This window comes from Saccopteryx bilineata, chromosome 6 (genome assembly GCF_036850765.1).
Source record: "Saccopteryx bilineata isolate mSacBil1 chromosome 6, mSacBil1_pri_phased_curated, whole genome shotgun sequence".
Lineage (NCBI taxonomy): Eukaryota > Metazoa > Chordata > Mammalia > Chiroptera > Emballonuridae > Saccopteryx > Saccopteryx bilineata.
In genome coordinates this window covers 196,170,964-196,183,017 of record NC_089495.1, presented here as the reverse complement: position 1 = coordinate 196,183,017, position 12,054 = coordinate 196,170,964, and the positions used below count along the sequence as shown (strand labels likewise).

At 43.1% G+C, this 12,054-nt stretch overlaps 1 protein-coding gene across 3 annotated transcripts in view; it reads left to right on the top strand.

Moving 5' to 3' along the window:
* The window catches only part of IFT52 (intraflagellar transport 52), a 28,680-nt gene that overhangs the window by 2,351 nt on the left and 14,275 nt on the right, over positions 1–12,054 (top strand). For 2 of the 3 annotated variants that reach the window (XM_066236347.1, XM_066236345.1), the window contains exons 2-7: positions 1,497–1,621; positions 2,633–2,720; positions 4,037–4,166; positions 5,195–5,270; positions 6,625–6,693; positions 8,117–8,243. In XM_066236347.1, coding sequence (XP_066092444.1) covers positions 1,503–1,621; positions 2,633–2,720; positions 4,037–4,166; positions 5,195–5,270; positions 6,625–6,693; positions 8,117–8,243 — 609 coding nt within the window. In that variant the 5' untranslated portion in view covers positions 1,497–1,502. The remainder of the gene's footprint in view (positions 1–1,496; positions 1,622–2,632; positions 2,721–4,036; positions 4,167–5,194; positions 5,271–6,624; positions 6,694–8,116; positions 8,244–12,054) is intronic. The other variant, XM_066236348.1, reaches the window with a different exon arrangement.

Below are 12,054 nucleotides of genomic sequence, written 5' to 3'. Positions count from 1 at the left end.
GGGTGTATTCATAATCTTAGAATGGCAAAATTCTTCTAAATATGTCATGCAGTCCAGAAGTGAGAAAGGAAAAGGTTAATACTTTTGACCCTGTAAAACCTAAAACCTTCTGTATGGTCTGCAAAATTTCTTCAAACGAAACCAAAATAAGCTTCCATAAGTTATGTCTAAGGACAAATTAATTTGGGAAAGTATTTTTTCAATGATCAGAAAAATATTAAACTCAATAGAAAAATAAGGAGAGTCTATGAACAAGAAAATCAGAAGAAATACAAGTGTCCAATACAAACAGTGAAAGATGGCCATCTCACAAATTTTAAAGTACTAATTAAAACCATAAAGGGGGGGGGTTTGCCTATCTTATTAGAAAAGATGAAAAAGATTAGAAGTAGGATTGTATTGCTATTAGTGGAAGTAAAAATCACAATATTTTGGAGGGCAGCTTGACCATAATTTACCCATTTAATAGGTAGGAATTTATTCTGCAAATATGGAAAGTGCACAAAAACATGTCAAGGATGATTGATATTTGTGGCATTGTTTTACTAGCAAAAATTTTGAAAACAAAATAGAGCAATCTGTATAAAACAAATTAGTTATGATACATCCATAAAATGGAATGCTGTGCAGCAGTTTTTAAAAAAATGATCCCTGTGTACCAACATGGAAAGATGTGAAAGACCTTCAGTGAAAAAAGTGTGTTGTAAAATGGTGAATATGATAAGATTCTATTTTTTACTTCTTTTTTTTTTTTTTTTTTTTTCCAAAGTTGGAAATGGGGAGGCAGTCAGACAGACTCCCGCATGCGCCCGACCGGGATCCACCCGGCATGCCCACCAGGGGGCGATGCTCTGCCCATCTGGGACGTGGCTCTGTTGCAACCAGAGCCATTTTAGTGCTTGAGGCAGAGGCCACAGAGCCATCCTCAGCACCTGGGCCAACTTTGCTCCAGTGGAGCCTTGGCTGCGGGAGGGGAAGAGAGAGACAGAGAGGAAGGAGAGGGGGAGGGGTGGAGAAGCAGATGGGCGCTTCTGTGTGCCCTGGCCAGGAATCGAACCCGGGACTCCTGCACACCAGGCCAACGCTCTACCACTGAGAGAACCGGCCAGGGCCTAGATCCTATTTTTAAAATAAAACTATGTTAATGTATGTATTTAAAAAATCTAGAAGACTATACCTCACAGTTAGCAGTAGTGAGCACTGAGGAATCAGTGTCTCCCACAGGGGTAAGGTGTGGGTAGGGCCAGGGAGGGAGGCTGGTGGGAAGGCCAGGGCAAGAGACAGGAGGTCACCAGGATTGGCCTTAGGTTTTTGCAGCTACGATTATGCATATACACTCAACCTTTGAGAATTGCAGAGCTTTCATAGCTAGGTTGCAACTTTATACCCTTTCTCATTAAATTAGAAGTAGATGCTGTGTTCCTTTTGGGATCTTTCTTTTAGAATACTGTATTATTTATTGTTTTTCTTTTTCTGATCCCTTCTTTTTCCCGTAGGTGACCATGGAGAAAGAGCTTCGGAGCACCATTCTTTTCAATGCATACAAAAAAGAAATATTTACCAGCAACAATGGCTATAAGTCCATGCAGAAGAGACTTCGGAGCAGTTGGAAGATTCAGAGGTGACCTTGTGAATTCTTTTCCCTTCCAGATAATAATGGCCTGCCGGTAATATTGAAAGATAGATTGTTTAGGTGAGAGGAGCTCAATTTAAAGATCATTCAGAAGTAAATAAATTATTTTTTGTGATGTTTGATTTAATATAAAGTTATTTTGAATAAATAAGTTATTAAAGCATCTCTTTTGAAAATTGTCAATTAACATTAAGTTGTCCCCCAAATTAAATAAAAATTATTCTGATAATACATATACAACTTTTTCTTTTTTGTGTGTGTGTGACAGAGAGAGAGGGACAGATAGGGACAGACAGACAGGAAGGGAGAGAGAGGAGAAGCATCAATTCTTCGTTGTGGTACCTTAGTTGTTTATTGATTGCTTTCTCATATGTGCCTTGATGGCGGCGGGGGGAGGGGGCTACAACAGACCGAGCGACTCCTTGCTCAAGCCAGCAGCTTTGGGCTTAAGCTGTTGAGCCTTGATCAAACCAGATGATCCCGCGCTCAAGCTGGCAACCTTAGGGTTTTGAACCTTTGTCCTCCGCATCCCAGTCCGACACTCTATCCACCGCACCACTGCCTGGTCAGGCACATATACAACTTTTTAAGAAGTTACAGGCTTTTTCCATATTTTAACTTGGGTTAATACTTGAGTTTAGAGAAAGGGAAAGTGAGAAAATTCCTCTGCTTTTCTGGATGTGTAGTTTTTCTTAATGGATGAGGATGTATAATCATTCAAGCTAATGGTAGAGCTGATTGCATTAGTAATTGGGGGACTTCTTTCTACTCTCACATAGTTTAATTTGACTCATAGGAAGTATTTGAGTGGAGGCCAGAGACTCTGGTGCATGCTGTAGAGGGGATCCTCACTTGGGGAGAGAGGCTGGACTGGGTACCTCTAAATTCCTTCCTCTCTGGGCCTCTGTGGCCTCCGGTTCCAGGCAGTCTAAGGCTAAAATGACTTGTAAATTGGTTGAATTATGGGTCTAACACTTGCCTTTAAAATCCTATTTGTAGCTTAAAAGATGAAATCACATCTGAGAAGTTAATTGGGGTGAAACTGTGGATTACAGCTGGGCCCAGGGAAAAATTTACTGCCGCTGAGGTAAGACCTCCCCATAAGGAAGAAACACAACGGGATGGGGCGGAGCGTGGGCTCCGTGTCCTGACGTAAAGAGCAGACTCTTACTGCAGGCTGATTAAATATCAGCCACGCTTCTTTGCCATATTTTTGCTTTGAAAATAGGAAAATGCCATTTTAAGTAAAGCAGTTTTTTATTTTATTTCATGGAACAAAGAATGATAAATGTACAACCCAAAATACATATAACATAACAAGTGTTGAAAAGATGTAGAGAAATTGGAAGCCTTTTGTACTGTTGGTGAAACATAAAATGGTGCAGCCTCAAACATTATGGAAAACAGTGTAATGGTTCCTCAGAATTAAAACTAGAATCATCTTCTGAGCCAGCAATCCCACTTCTGGATATACACAGATCCAAAAGAATTGAAAGCAGGCTCTCAGAGAGTTAGTTACTTGTACACCCATGTCTGTATTACTCACAATAGCCAAAAGGTGGATGCAACCCAGGTGTCTACCAAGAGATGACTGAGGCAGTCCAAGGCCCCTGCTCGTACTTTGGGTGGGACCACGAGAGGAGGTCCACAGGAGAGCATTTCTGTTGTCCTTCGTTTCTCAACCCTACTGCAAGCCCACCTCATCTGGGAAGGCACAGAGAGAGACGTAGCTGTAACTGATCGGGTGAATGGAGAGGAGTAGGAATTACCATCAGGGATGTGGAGGTGACCAGCTACCTTACCCAGTGAGACTCTGAGGGAAGTGTTTACACAGCTGGTAGTGGCCTGCAAAGGAATGCTTTATTACTTGTTCGGCTTTAGCCTATCTCCAATGTAGTTTCTCCCCTCTTCCACCTCCCTTCACCACCTACGGAAGACAGAGAAGTGACAGGTCTTTGTCAAGGAACAGGAAGCTTCAGGAAAGGGAGAGCATCCAGAGAGGGTCAGAGACCAGTGCCTGGGGACACTTGGCAGTGTCTGGAGACGTTTTTGGCTGTCAGGAGAGGGTAGGTATAATTGGCATCCGCTAGACCAGGGCTGCTGCTGAATGCAGGAGATTGGTGAGCTTCCTTTAGTTAATAGTGTTCCACTTTCGGTTTGCTGTCTAGATAGTGAACTTGGAAAGTATCAGTTTTGTTTGAGTATTTTGGAGCTTTAGATTTAAAGACAAGCTTAGAATCCTACATAGAGAGTAAATTGTATAGTATCTTATACATATTTATAGTGAAGTGCCTTATAGATTTGAAGTGTTTATTTTTCAGGTAGTTATGGTCTGATTCGTAGTTATTTTGGACAAAAGTGTTTCGAATCTATTCATAGATTGTTTTTTTTTCCTTTGCGTAGTTTGAGGTCCTGAAGAGATACCTCGACGGCGGTGGAGATATCCTTATGATGCTGGGAGAGGGTGGGGAGTCCAGATTTGACACCAATATTAACTTTCTCCTAGAAGAATATGGAATCATGGTTAATAATGGTAATTATTATTATTATTAATTTAATAGAGGCAGTTAATTTCCTATTTATTATTTGTATTATAGCCCTCTGGGCCTAAGAGTCCTATGGAAATGCTGTAAGGGTACATGGTCCAGCATTCTGGCCTCACTGGAGTCTGAACCCCCTAGGCCAGGTGTCGGGAACCTATGGCTCGCGAGCTAGATGTGGCTCTTTTGATGGCTGCATCTGGCTCGCAGACAAATCTTTAATAAAAAAAATAATAACATTAAAAATATAAAACATTCTCATGTATTACAATCCATTCATTTCCTACCGCTTATGTTCATGGTAGAGGGTGGCTGGAGCCAATCACAGCTGTCCTCCGGGACAACACCAGATTTTTATTGGATAATGCGTAACGTACACGGGTCGTTGTATGGCTCTCACGGGATTACATTTTAAAATATGTGGCGTTCATGGCTCTCTCAGCCAAAGAGGTTCCCGACCCCTGCCCTAGGCCTAGGCTCCTGTTTATAAAGTGGGAAGGATTGGAACAGAGCACCAGGGTTCCTTTCAGGTCAGAGTTGTCAGTGTCTCTAATATCAAACTCACTTCTTTTTTTTTTTCTTTTCATTTTTCTGAAGCTGGAAATAGGGAGAGACAGTCTGACAGACTCCCGCATGCGCCCGACCGACCGGGATCCACCTGGCACGCCCACCAGGGGCTACGCTCTGCCCACCAGGGGGCGATGCTCTGCCCATCCTGGGCGTCGCCATGTTGCGACCAGAGCCACTCTAGCGCCTGGGGCAGAGGCCACAGAGCCATCCCCAGCGCCCGGGCCATCTTTGCTCCAATGGAGCCTTGGCTGCGGGAGGGGAAGAGAGAGACAGAGAGGAAAGCGCGGCGGAGGGGTGGAGAAGCAAATGGGCGCTTCTCCTGTGTGCCCTGGCCGGGAATCGAACCCGGGTCCTCCGCACGCTAGGCCGACGCTCTACCGCTGAGCCAACCGGCCAGGGCTCAAACTCACTTCTAATCTAAAATATGCCTTCCTTTCTTTTCCCCTTAAAGATGCTGTGGTTAGAAATGTTTATTACAAGTATTTTCATCCTAAAGAAGCTTTAGTTTCCAATGGAGTCTTGAATAGGTAAGCATGTTGAAAGTAGAAATGTCTTTATAAACGACTCTCATCTTTCCTACACGAATCTCCCCTCATCTCTTCCCACACTTTTATTTCACTGACACTTTTCAAATTTGATTTTATTGTATCATAACTTACAACTTACTTTACCATGCCTGACCTGTGGTGGCGCAGTGGATAATGCTGAGGTCACAGGTTTGAAACCCTGGGCTTGTCTGGTCAAGGTACATATTGGAGTTGATGCTTCCTGCTCTTCCCCTCGCTTCTCTGTCTTTCTCTCTTCTTTCTAAAATGAATAAATAAGGTAAAAAAAATTGTAGAACAAACAAAAACTGTATTACTTTTCATCCATGAATTTATATTCCTCCCATCTTTTTTTTTTTTTTTTTTTTTACAGAGACAGAGAGAGAGTCAGAGTGAGGGAAAGACAGGGACAGACAGACAGGAACGGAGAGATGAGAAGCATCAATCATTAGTTTTTCGTTGTGCATTGCGACACCTTAGTTGTTCATTGATTGCTTTCTCATATGTGCCTTGACCGTGGGCCTTCAGCAGACCGAGTAACCTCTTGCTTGAGCCAGCAACCTTGGGTCCAAGCTGGTGAATTTTTGTTCAAAAACCAGATGAGCCCACGCTCAAGCTGGTGACCTCGGGGTCTTGAACCTGGGTCTTCTGCATCCCAGTCTGACGCTCTATCCACTGTGCCACCGCCTAGTCAGGCTATTCCTCCCATCTTTTGAAGCCTTGCTCCACATTCACCCTTGTGTCAGAATACATTCAGTTGCAAGCAACAGGAATCCCTAGTCAAATGGGATTAAACAATAGAGATTTTATTGATTCATATAATTGAAAAGCCCACAAATAGGGCAAGTTTCTTTTTTCTTTCTTTTTTTTTCTGTATTTTTCTAAAATGAGAAGCGGGGAAGCAAGAGACAGACTGACTCCCACATGCGCCCAACTAGGATCCACCCAGCATGCCCACTAGGGGGCAATGCTCTGCCCACCTGGGGCGTTGTTCCACTGCAATCGGAGCCGTTCTAGTGCCTGAGGCGGAGGCCTTGAAGCCATCCTCAGGCCAACTTTGCTCCAATGGAGCCTTGGCTGCGGGAGGGGAAGAGAGAGACAGAGAGGAAGGAGAGGGGGAGGGGTGGAGAAGCAGATGGGCGCTTCTCCTGTGTGCCCTGGCTGGGAATCGAACCCGGGACTTCGCACGCCAGGCTGACGCTCTACCACTGAGCCAAACGGCCAGGGCCAGCAGGTTTCTTTTTTTTTTTTTATTTATTGTTTGCTATTTAGAGAGAGAGGAAAGGAGAGAAACATGGAGTTGTTGCTTCACTGGATTTTACTGTTTGTCTTCGAGGGCAGTGAGCCAAGCCGCAGGGAAGGCCGTGCCGGGGGTCACTGAGGAGAGCAGCGGGAACGACGCCCAGTGAGTGTGTTCTGAGGCCACCCGGAGATGACGGCTTTGTCACTGTGAAGAGTTTTCTTTTTCAAAATGCAGAGCTTTTGATTACAAAAGTAGTTCTCACCAAAAAAGCAGTTGAACAGTTCAAAATATATGATTGTGTAACTACGATGTTATACACCTGGAACCAACACAAGATAATATTAGCTATAAAAAAAAGAAAGCAGAAGCAGGTATAAAAATGTAGCTTTTCAACAAGCCAAACATTAAAGGAATTGGATGAAATATTAAAAAAAAAATTCTTCTGAAGAAAATTTTAAAAAAGGAAAATAGATGTCTTTCACTGTAAATCTATGCCAAAGGTAATTGGTCTTAACAGTATGGCATTTAGACTTCTAGATTTCTTTTCATATATAAAAAATTTTAATGACTAGGTAATATTGGATTTATCCGAATTTATCTGACTAATCTCCTATTATAGAACATTTAGGTAATTTATAATATTTTGCTTTAATAATATCACCTGACATTTATCAAGCATTTGCTGTGTGACTGACATGTATTACCTCATTTAATCCTCAAAGAAATCCCTTGCGGTCAGAGACAGGTTAGCAGAGGCTAGTTACCCAAACTCACTTGACTAAGTGTCAGAACTTAGTTTCAGACCTAGCCGGTCTGCTCTTGGGCCTGCAGTTATTATTTATTTATTTAAAGCGAGAGAAGGGGAGGCAGAGAGACAGATTCCCACATATGCCCCAACCAGAATCCACTCGGCAAGCCCACCAGGGGGCGATGCTCTGCCCATCTGGGGCCCTTGCTCTGTTGCCACTGGAGCCATTCTAGCTCCTAAAGCGGAGGTTATTTAGCCATCCTCAGCAAGTCATTTAGTCATCCTCTGCGCTGGGAGCCAACTCGCACCAGTGGAGCCCTGAGGGGAGGGGAAGAGAGAGAGGTGGAGAAGCAGATGGTTGCTTTTCCTGTGTGCCCTGGCCAGGAATCAAACCTGGGACTTCCTCACACAGGGCCGACGCTCTACTGCTGAGCCAACCGGCCAGGGCCATTGGCCTGTACTCTTTAACTTAACTTCTGGTGTCAACATTCCTGTTTTTCCTCATTGTGAGAGCACGTCCTTCAAACATCTACCTTTGCAGAGCTCCAGCTTTCTTTCAGTAAAACCCTAGTCCCTCCTATGTGGGTTGGCCTTACCCCATGATCTGTACATTCATTTGCACATGATTGTAAATTGTTGATTTACATTCTTATCTCTTGAAGTGCTTTATTAAACTTTAGACTCAAGTTATCCCAAATAAATTTAGGCTCAGATTTCCTCTATTTTTAGAGGAAATTTTGTGTTTGATGATAAATTGCTGAAGAAATACTGAGATTATCTTCAAATAGTTTTTATTCATTATTTTTAAACCTGGAGTGTTTCTTTAACGTCTTACAGGGCTCTCACCTTTGTGTACCCTTTCGGTGCCACCCTGAGTGTCATGAAACCCGCGGTGGCTGTTCTGTCCACGGGCTCCGTCTGTTTCCCGCTGAACAGGCCCATTCTGGCTTTCTTTCACTCCAAGGTACAGCCTTTATTACTCTGAGTGGATATGTTCTCCTTATTATTGAAATGTAAAAACTGCTTTACTCTTCTTCCAGGGATTTCATATATTTCCTCCTTGGCCTTCACAACAGTCCTGCCAATTAGATTTTCAATTATGTATATTTTACTTATCTTAAATCCAAACCTTTTCCACTATAGCAGGTGGATACTTGTAACTCTTTATTTTATTTTAATTTATTGTGTTTACATAGATTCAAGTGTCCCATCAAATATCTCTCCCTCTCCCCCCACCCCCATGTTCCCCTTGGTACCCCTATGTCCCCTCCCCCCAACGCCCTCCCCGCCTCCCTCCAGGATTTACTGTCCTGCTCTCTTTGTCCCTGTGGTATGTATACATAATTTCACTAATCCCTTTCCCCTCTCTGATCCCATCCTCTCTTCCCCTTTCCCTCTGGTCCCTTTGACCCCGCCTCTGCCTCTATTCCATTCCTTAGTTCACATTGTTCATTAGATTCCTCATTATATAACTTTTTTTTAATTTATTTTTTATTTATTTTAGAGAGGAGAGGGAGAGAGAGAGAGAGGAGAGATAGAGAGAGAGAAGGGGGGAGGAGCTGGAAGCATCAACTCCCATATGTGCCTTGACCAGGCAAGCCCAGGGTTTCGAACCGGCGACCTCAACATTTCCAGGTCGACACTTTACCCACTGCGCCACCACAGGTCAGGCAGATTCCTCATTATATAACTCTTAAAATAACTTTTCATGCCTGACCTGTGGTGGCGCAGTGGGTAAAACTTCGACCTGGAATGCTGAGGTCACCGGTTCAAAACCCTGGGCTTGCCTGGTCAAGGCACATATGGGAGTTGATGCTTCCTGCTCCTCCCCCTGTCCTCTCTTTATCTCTTCCTCTCTCTCTCTCCCCTCTCTCTCTAATAAAAATGAATAAATAAAATCTAAAAAAGTAAATAAATAAAAAAAATAACTTTTCATCCTTTCTGTGACAGACTACATCAAATTGCATAGAATTAAGGGGGCGGGGTGGGAGTGACTTCACTTATATGTAGACTCTAACGAATGAAATAAACTAACAAATGAAATAGAATCATAGATACAGAGATCAGACTGACAGCTGTCAGAAGGGAGGGGGCTTGAGAGGCTGAGTGGAAAAGGTGGAGAAAATAAGCAAAGAAAAAAACTCACGGAGACACAGTATGGTGATTATCAAAGGGAAAGGGGGCGGGAGAGGTGAAGAGGGTCAAGGGGGATAAATGGCGATGGAAGGAGACTTGACTTGGGTGCTGAACACACGATACAATACACAGATGATGTATTATATTATAGAACTGTACACCTGAAACCTATAGAATTTTATTAACTAGTGACACTCCATTAAATTCAATTAAAAAATAAATTTTAGCCTGACCAGGCGGTGGCGCAGTGGATAGAACGTCAGAGTGTGATGCAGAGGACCCAGGTTTGAAACCCCAAGGTCGCCAGCTTGAGTGTGGGCTCCTCTAGCTTGAGCGCAGGGTCGCTGGCTTGAGCATGGGATCATAGATATGACCCCATGGTTGCTGGCTTGAGCCCAGAGGTCGCTGGCTTGAGTAAGGGGTCACTCGGTCTGCTGTAGCCCCCAGGTCAAGGCACATAAGAGAAAGCAATCAATGAACAATAAGGTGCCACAACAAAGAATTGATGCTTTTCATCTCTCTCCCTTTCTATCTGTCCCTATCTGTCCCTCTCTTTGTCTCTCTGTCTCTATCACTAAAAAAATAAAAAAATAAAAAAAATTTTTAAAGAATGCACAAAATTGTGTTGCTGTTATTTTAGTTTATCCCAGGAAAACATATCAGAAGACTGCTTGGCCAGCACTCATCCTGGGAACCCTCCCAAAATGTGGGAACTGGTAGTCCCAGAGGACACAGCTCTCCTCATTTTTTTTTTTCCAGAGACAGAGAGTCAGAGAGAGGGATAGATAGGGACAGACAGACAGGAATGGAGAGAGATAAGAAGCATCAATCCTTAGTTTTTCGTTGTGACACCTTAGTTGTTCATTGATTGCTTTCTCATATGTGCCTTGACTGTAGGGCTACAGCAGACCGAGTAACCCCTTGCTCGAGCCAGCAACCAAGCTGATGAGCTTTGCTCAAACCAGATGAGCCCCGCGCTCAAGCTGGCAACCTTGGGTCTTGAACCTGGGTCCTCCGTATCCCAGTCCGACACTCTATCCACTCTGCCACTGCCTGGTCAGGCACCCTCCTCATTATGACTGAACTTTTCCACTGCTTTTTTTTTTCTTTTTCTGAAATGAAAAGCAAGGAGGCATAGAGACAGACTCCCACATGTGCTTGACTGGGATTCACCTGGCAAGCCCACCAGGGAGTGATGCCCTGCCCATCTGGGTGGGGTATTGCTCCTTTGCAACCGGAGCCATTCTAACACCTGAGGCAGAGGCCATGGAGCCGTCTTCAGTGCCCAAGCCAGCTTTGCTCCAATGGAGCCTTGGCTGCAAGAGGGGAAGAGAGAGACAGAGAGGAAGGAGAGGGGAGGAGTGGAGAAGCAGATGGGCGCTTCTCCTGTGTTCCCTGGCCGGGAATCGAACCCGGGACTTTCACATGCCAGGCCGACACTTTACCGCTGAGCCAACTGGCCAGGGCCTCCACTGCCTTTTAAATCATATTTTGCTGAATTTATCTTCATCTGTTCACCAACACAGAATTCATCAGTTGACCTTTCATTTTTTCTCCAGAGACATTGATGTCTCTAGTTTCTCACAACCCCATTTTCCTTTGTGGGATGTAGGTATTTCCTTTGTGTGCCTTCTTGTATTTACTTATATACATAGATTCAGATCATAGCACAGTTCATTCAGTCACTTGCCCTTTCTGGAGAATTCCACCCAGTTCACTTCTCATTCTTGGTAGCATCTATTTTCAGTGGTTATGGTCTAGTAATAGTATTACTTTTCCTATGAAGCATTTGACTTTAATGTGGTATGAGTTTATTTTGCAAAATTTGTTTATGGAATTTATATATTTGTATCTGTTGACATCTCTAGCTTAGAGCGTTACAACTATGTCTTTTCCGTGTATGTGATGTTGCTAGAAACACTGATTTTGTTTTGTATTTTTAATATTATAATGTTTTTCTTATTATAAAAGTAATATATGCTCATTGTAGAAAAATTGAAAAGTACAACGATGAAAAACAGAACGCCTCCGTGTACTAGCCGGAGGCTGCAGGCTGATGTTTTGATCATTTTCTTCCACTCCAGCTTGGGCCTCATTTCTAAATGTTTATTTACCCCCAGGCTTTAAACTAGGACAGCTGTACAATTTACGGTACACTTTTTTTTTTTCAAACCTAATGTTATGACAGAAGCATTTTCCCCTGTTACTGAAAACCCTTCATAATGCATAATTCAACAGTTGGAGCAAGTTTCATTATTCTTAACCATTTTTTAAGGTTGAATATTTAGATTTATTTCTAATTTTTTGTGATTACTGACTATATAAAGCAGTGTGCATAGTTTTTGTATATTTCAGATTGCTTTGTTGCGTGTTGACAATTTCAGCAGGAATGTGTGAAAGAACATACCTCACTGAAACCTGACCAACACTGGTTTTTGTCATTTTGTAGTATTTATTAACCTGATGAGTAAAAATATTTTATTTTGATTTGCTTAAAATTACTAATATTGAGATTTTTTTTTTGTATTTTTCTGAAGTTGGAAACGGGGAGACAGTCAGACAGACTCCCACATGCGCCCGACTGGGATCCACCCAGCATGCCCACCAGGGTGTGATGCTCTGCCTATCTGGGGCGTCGC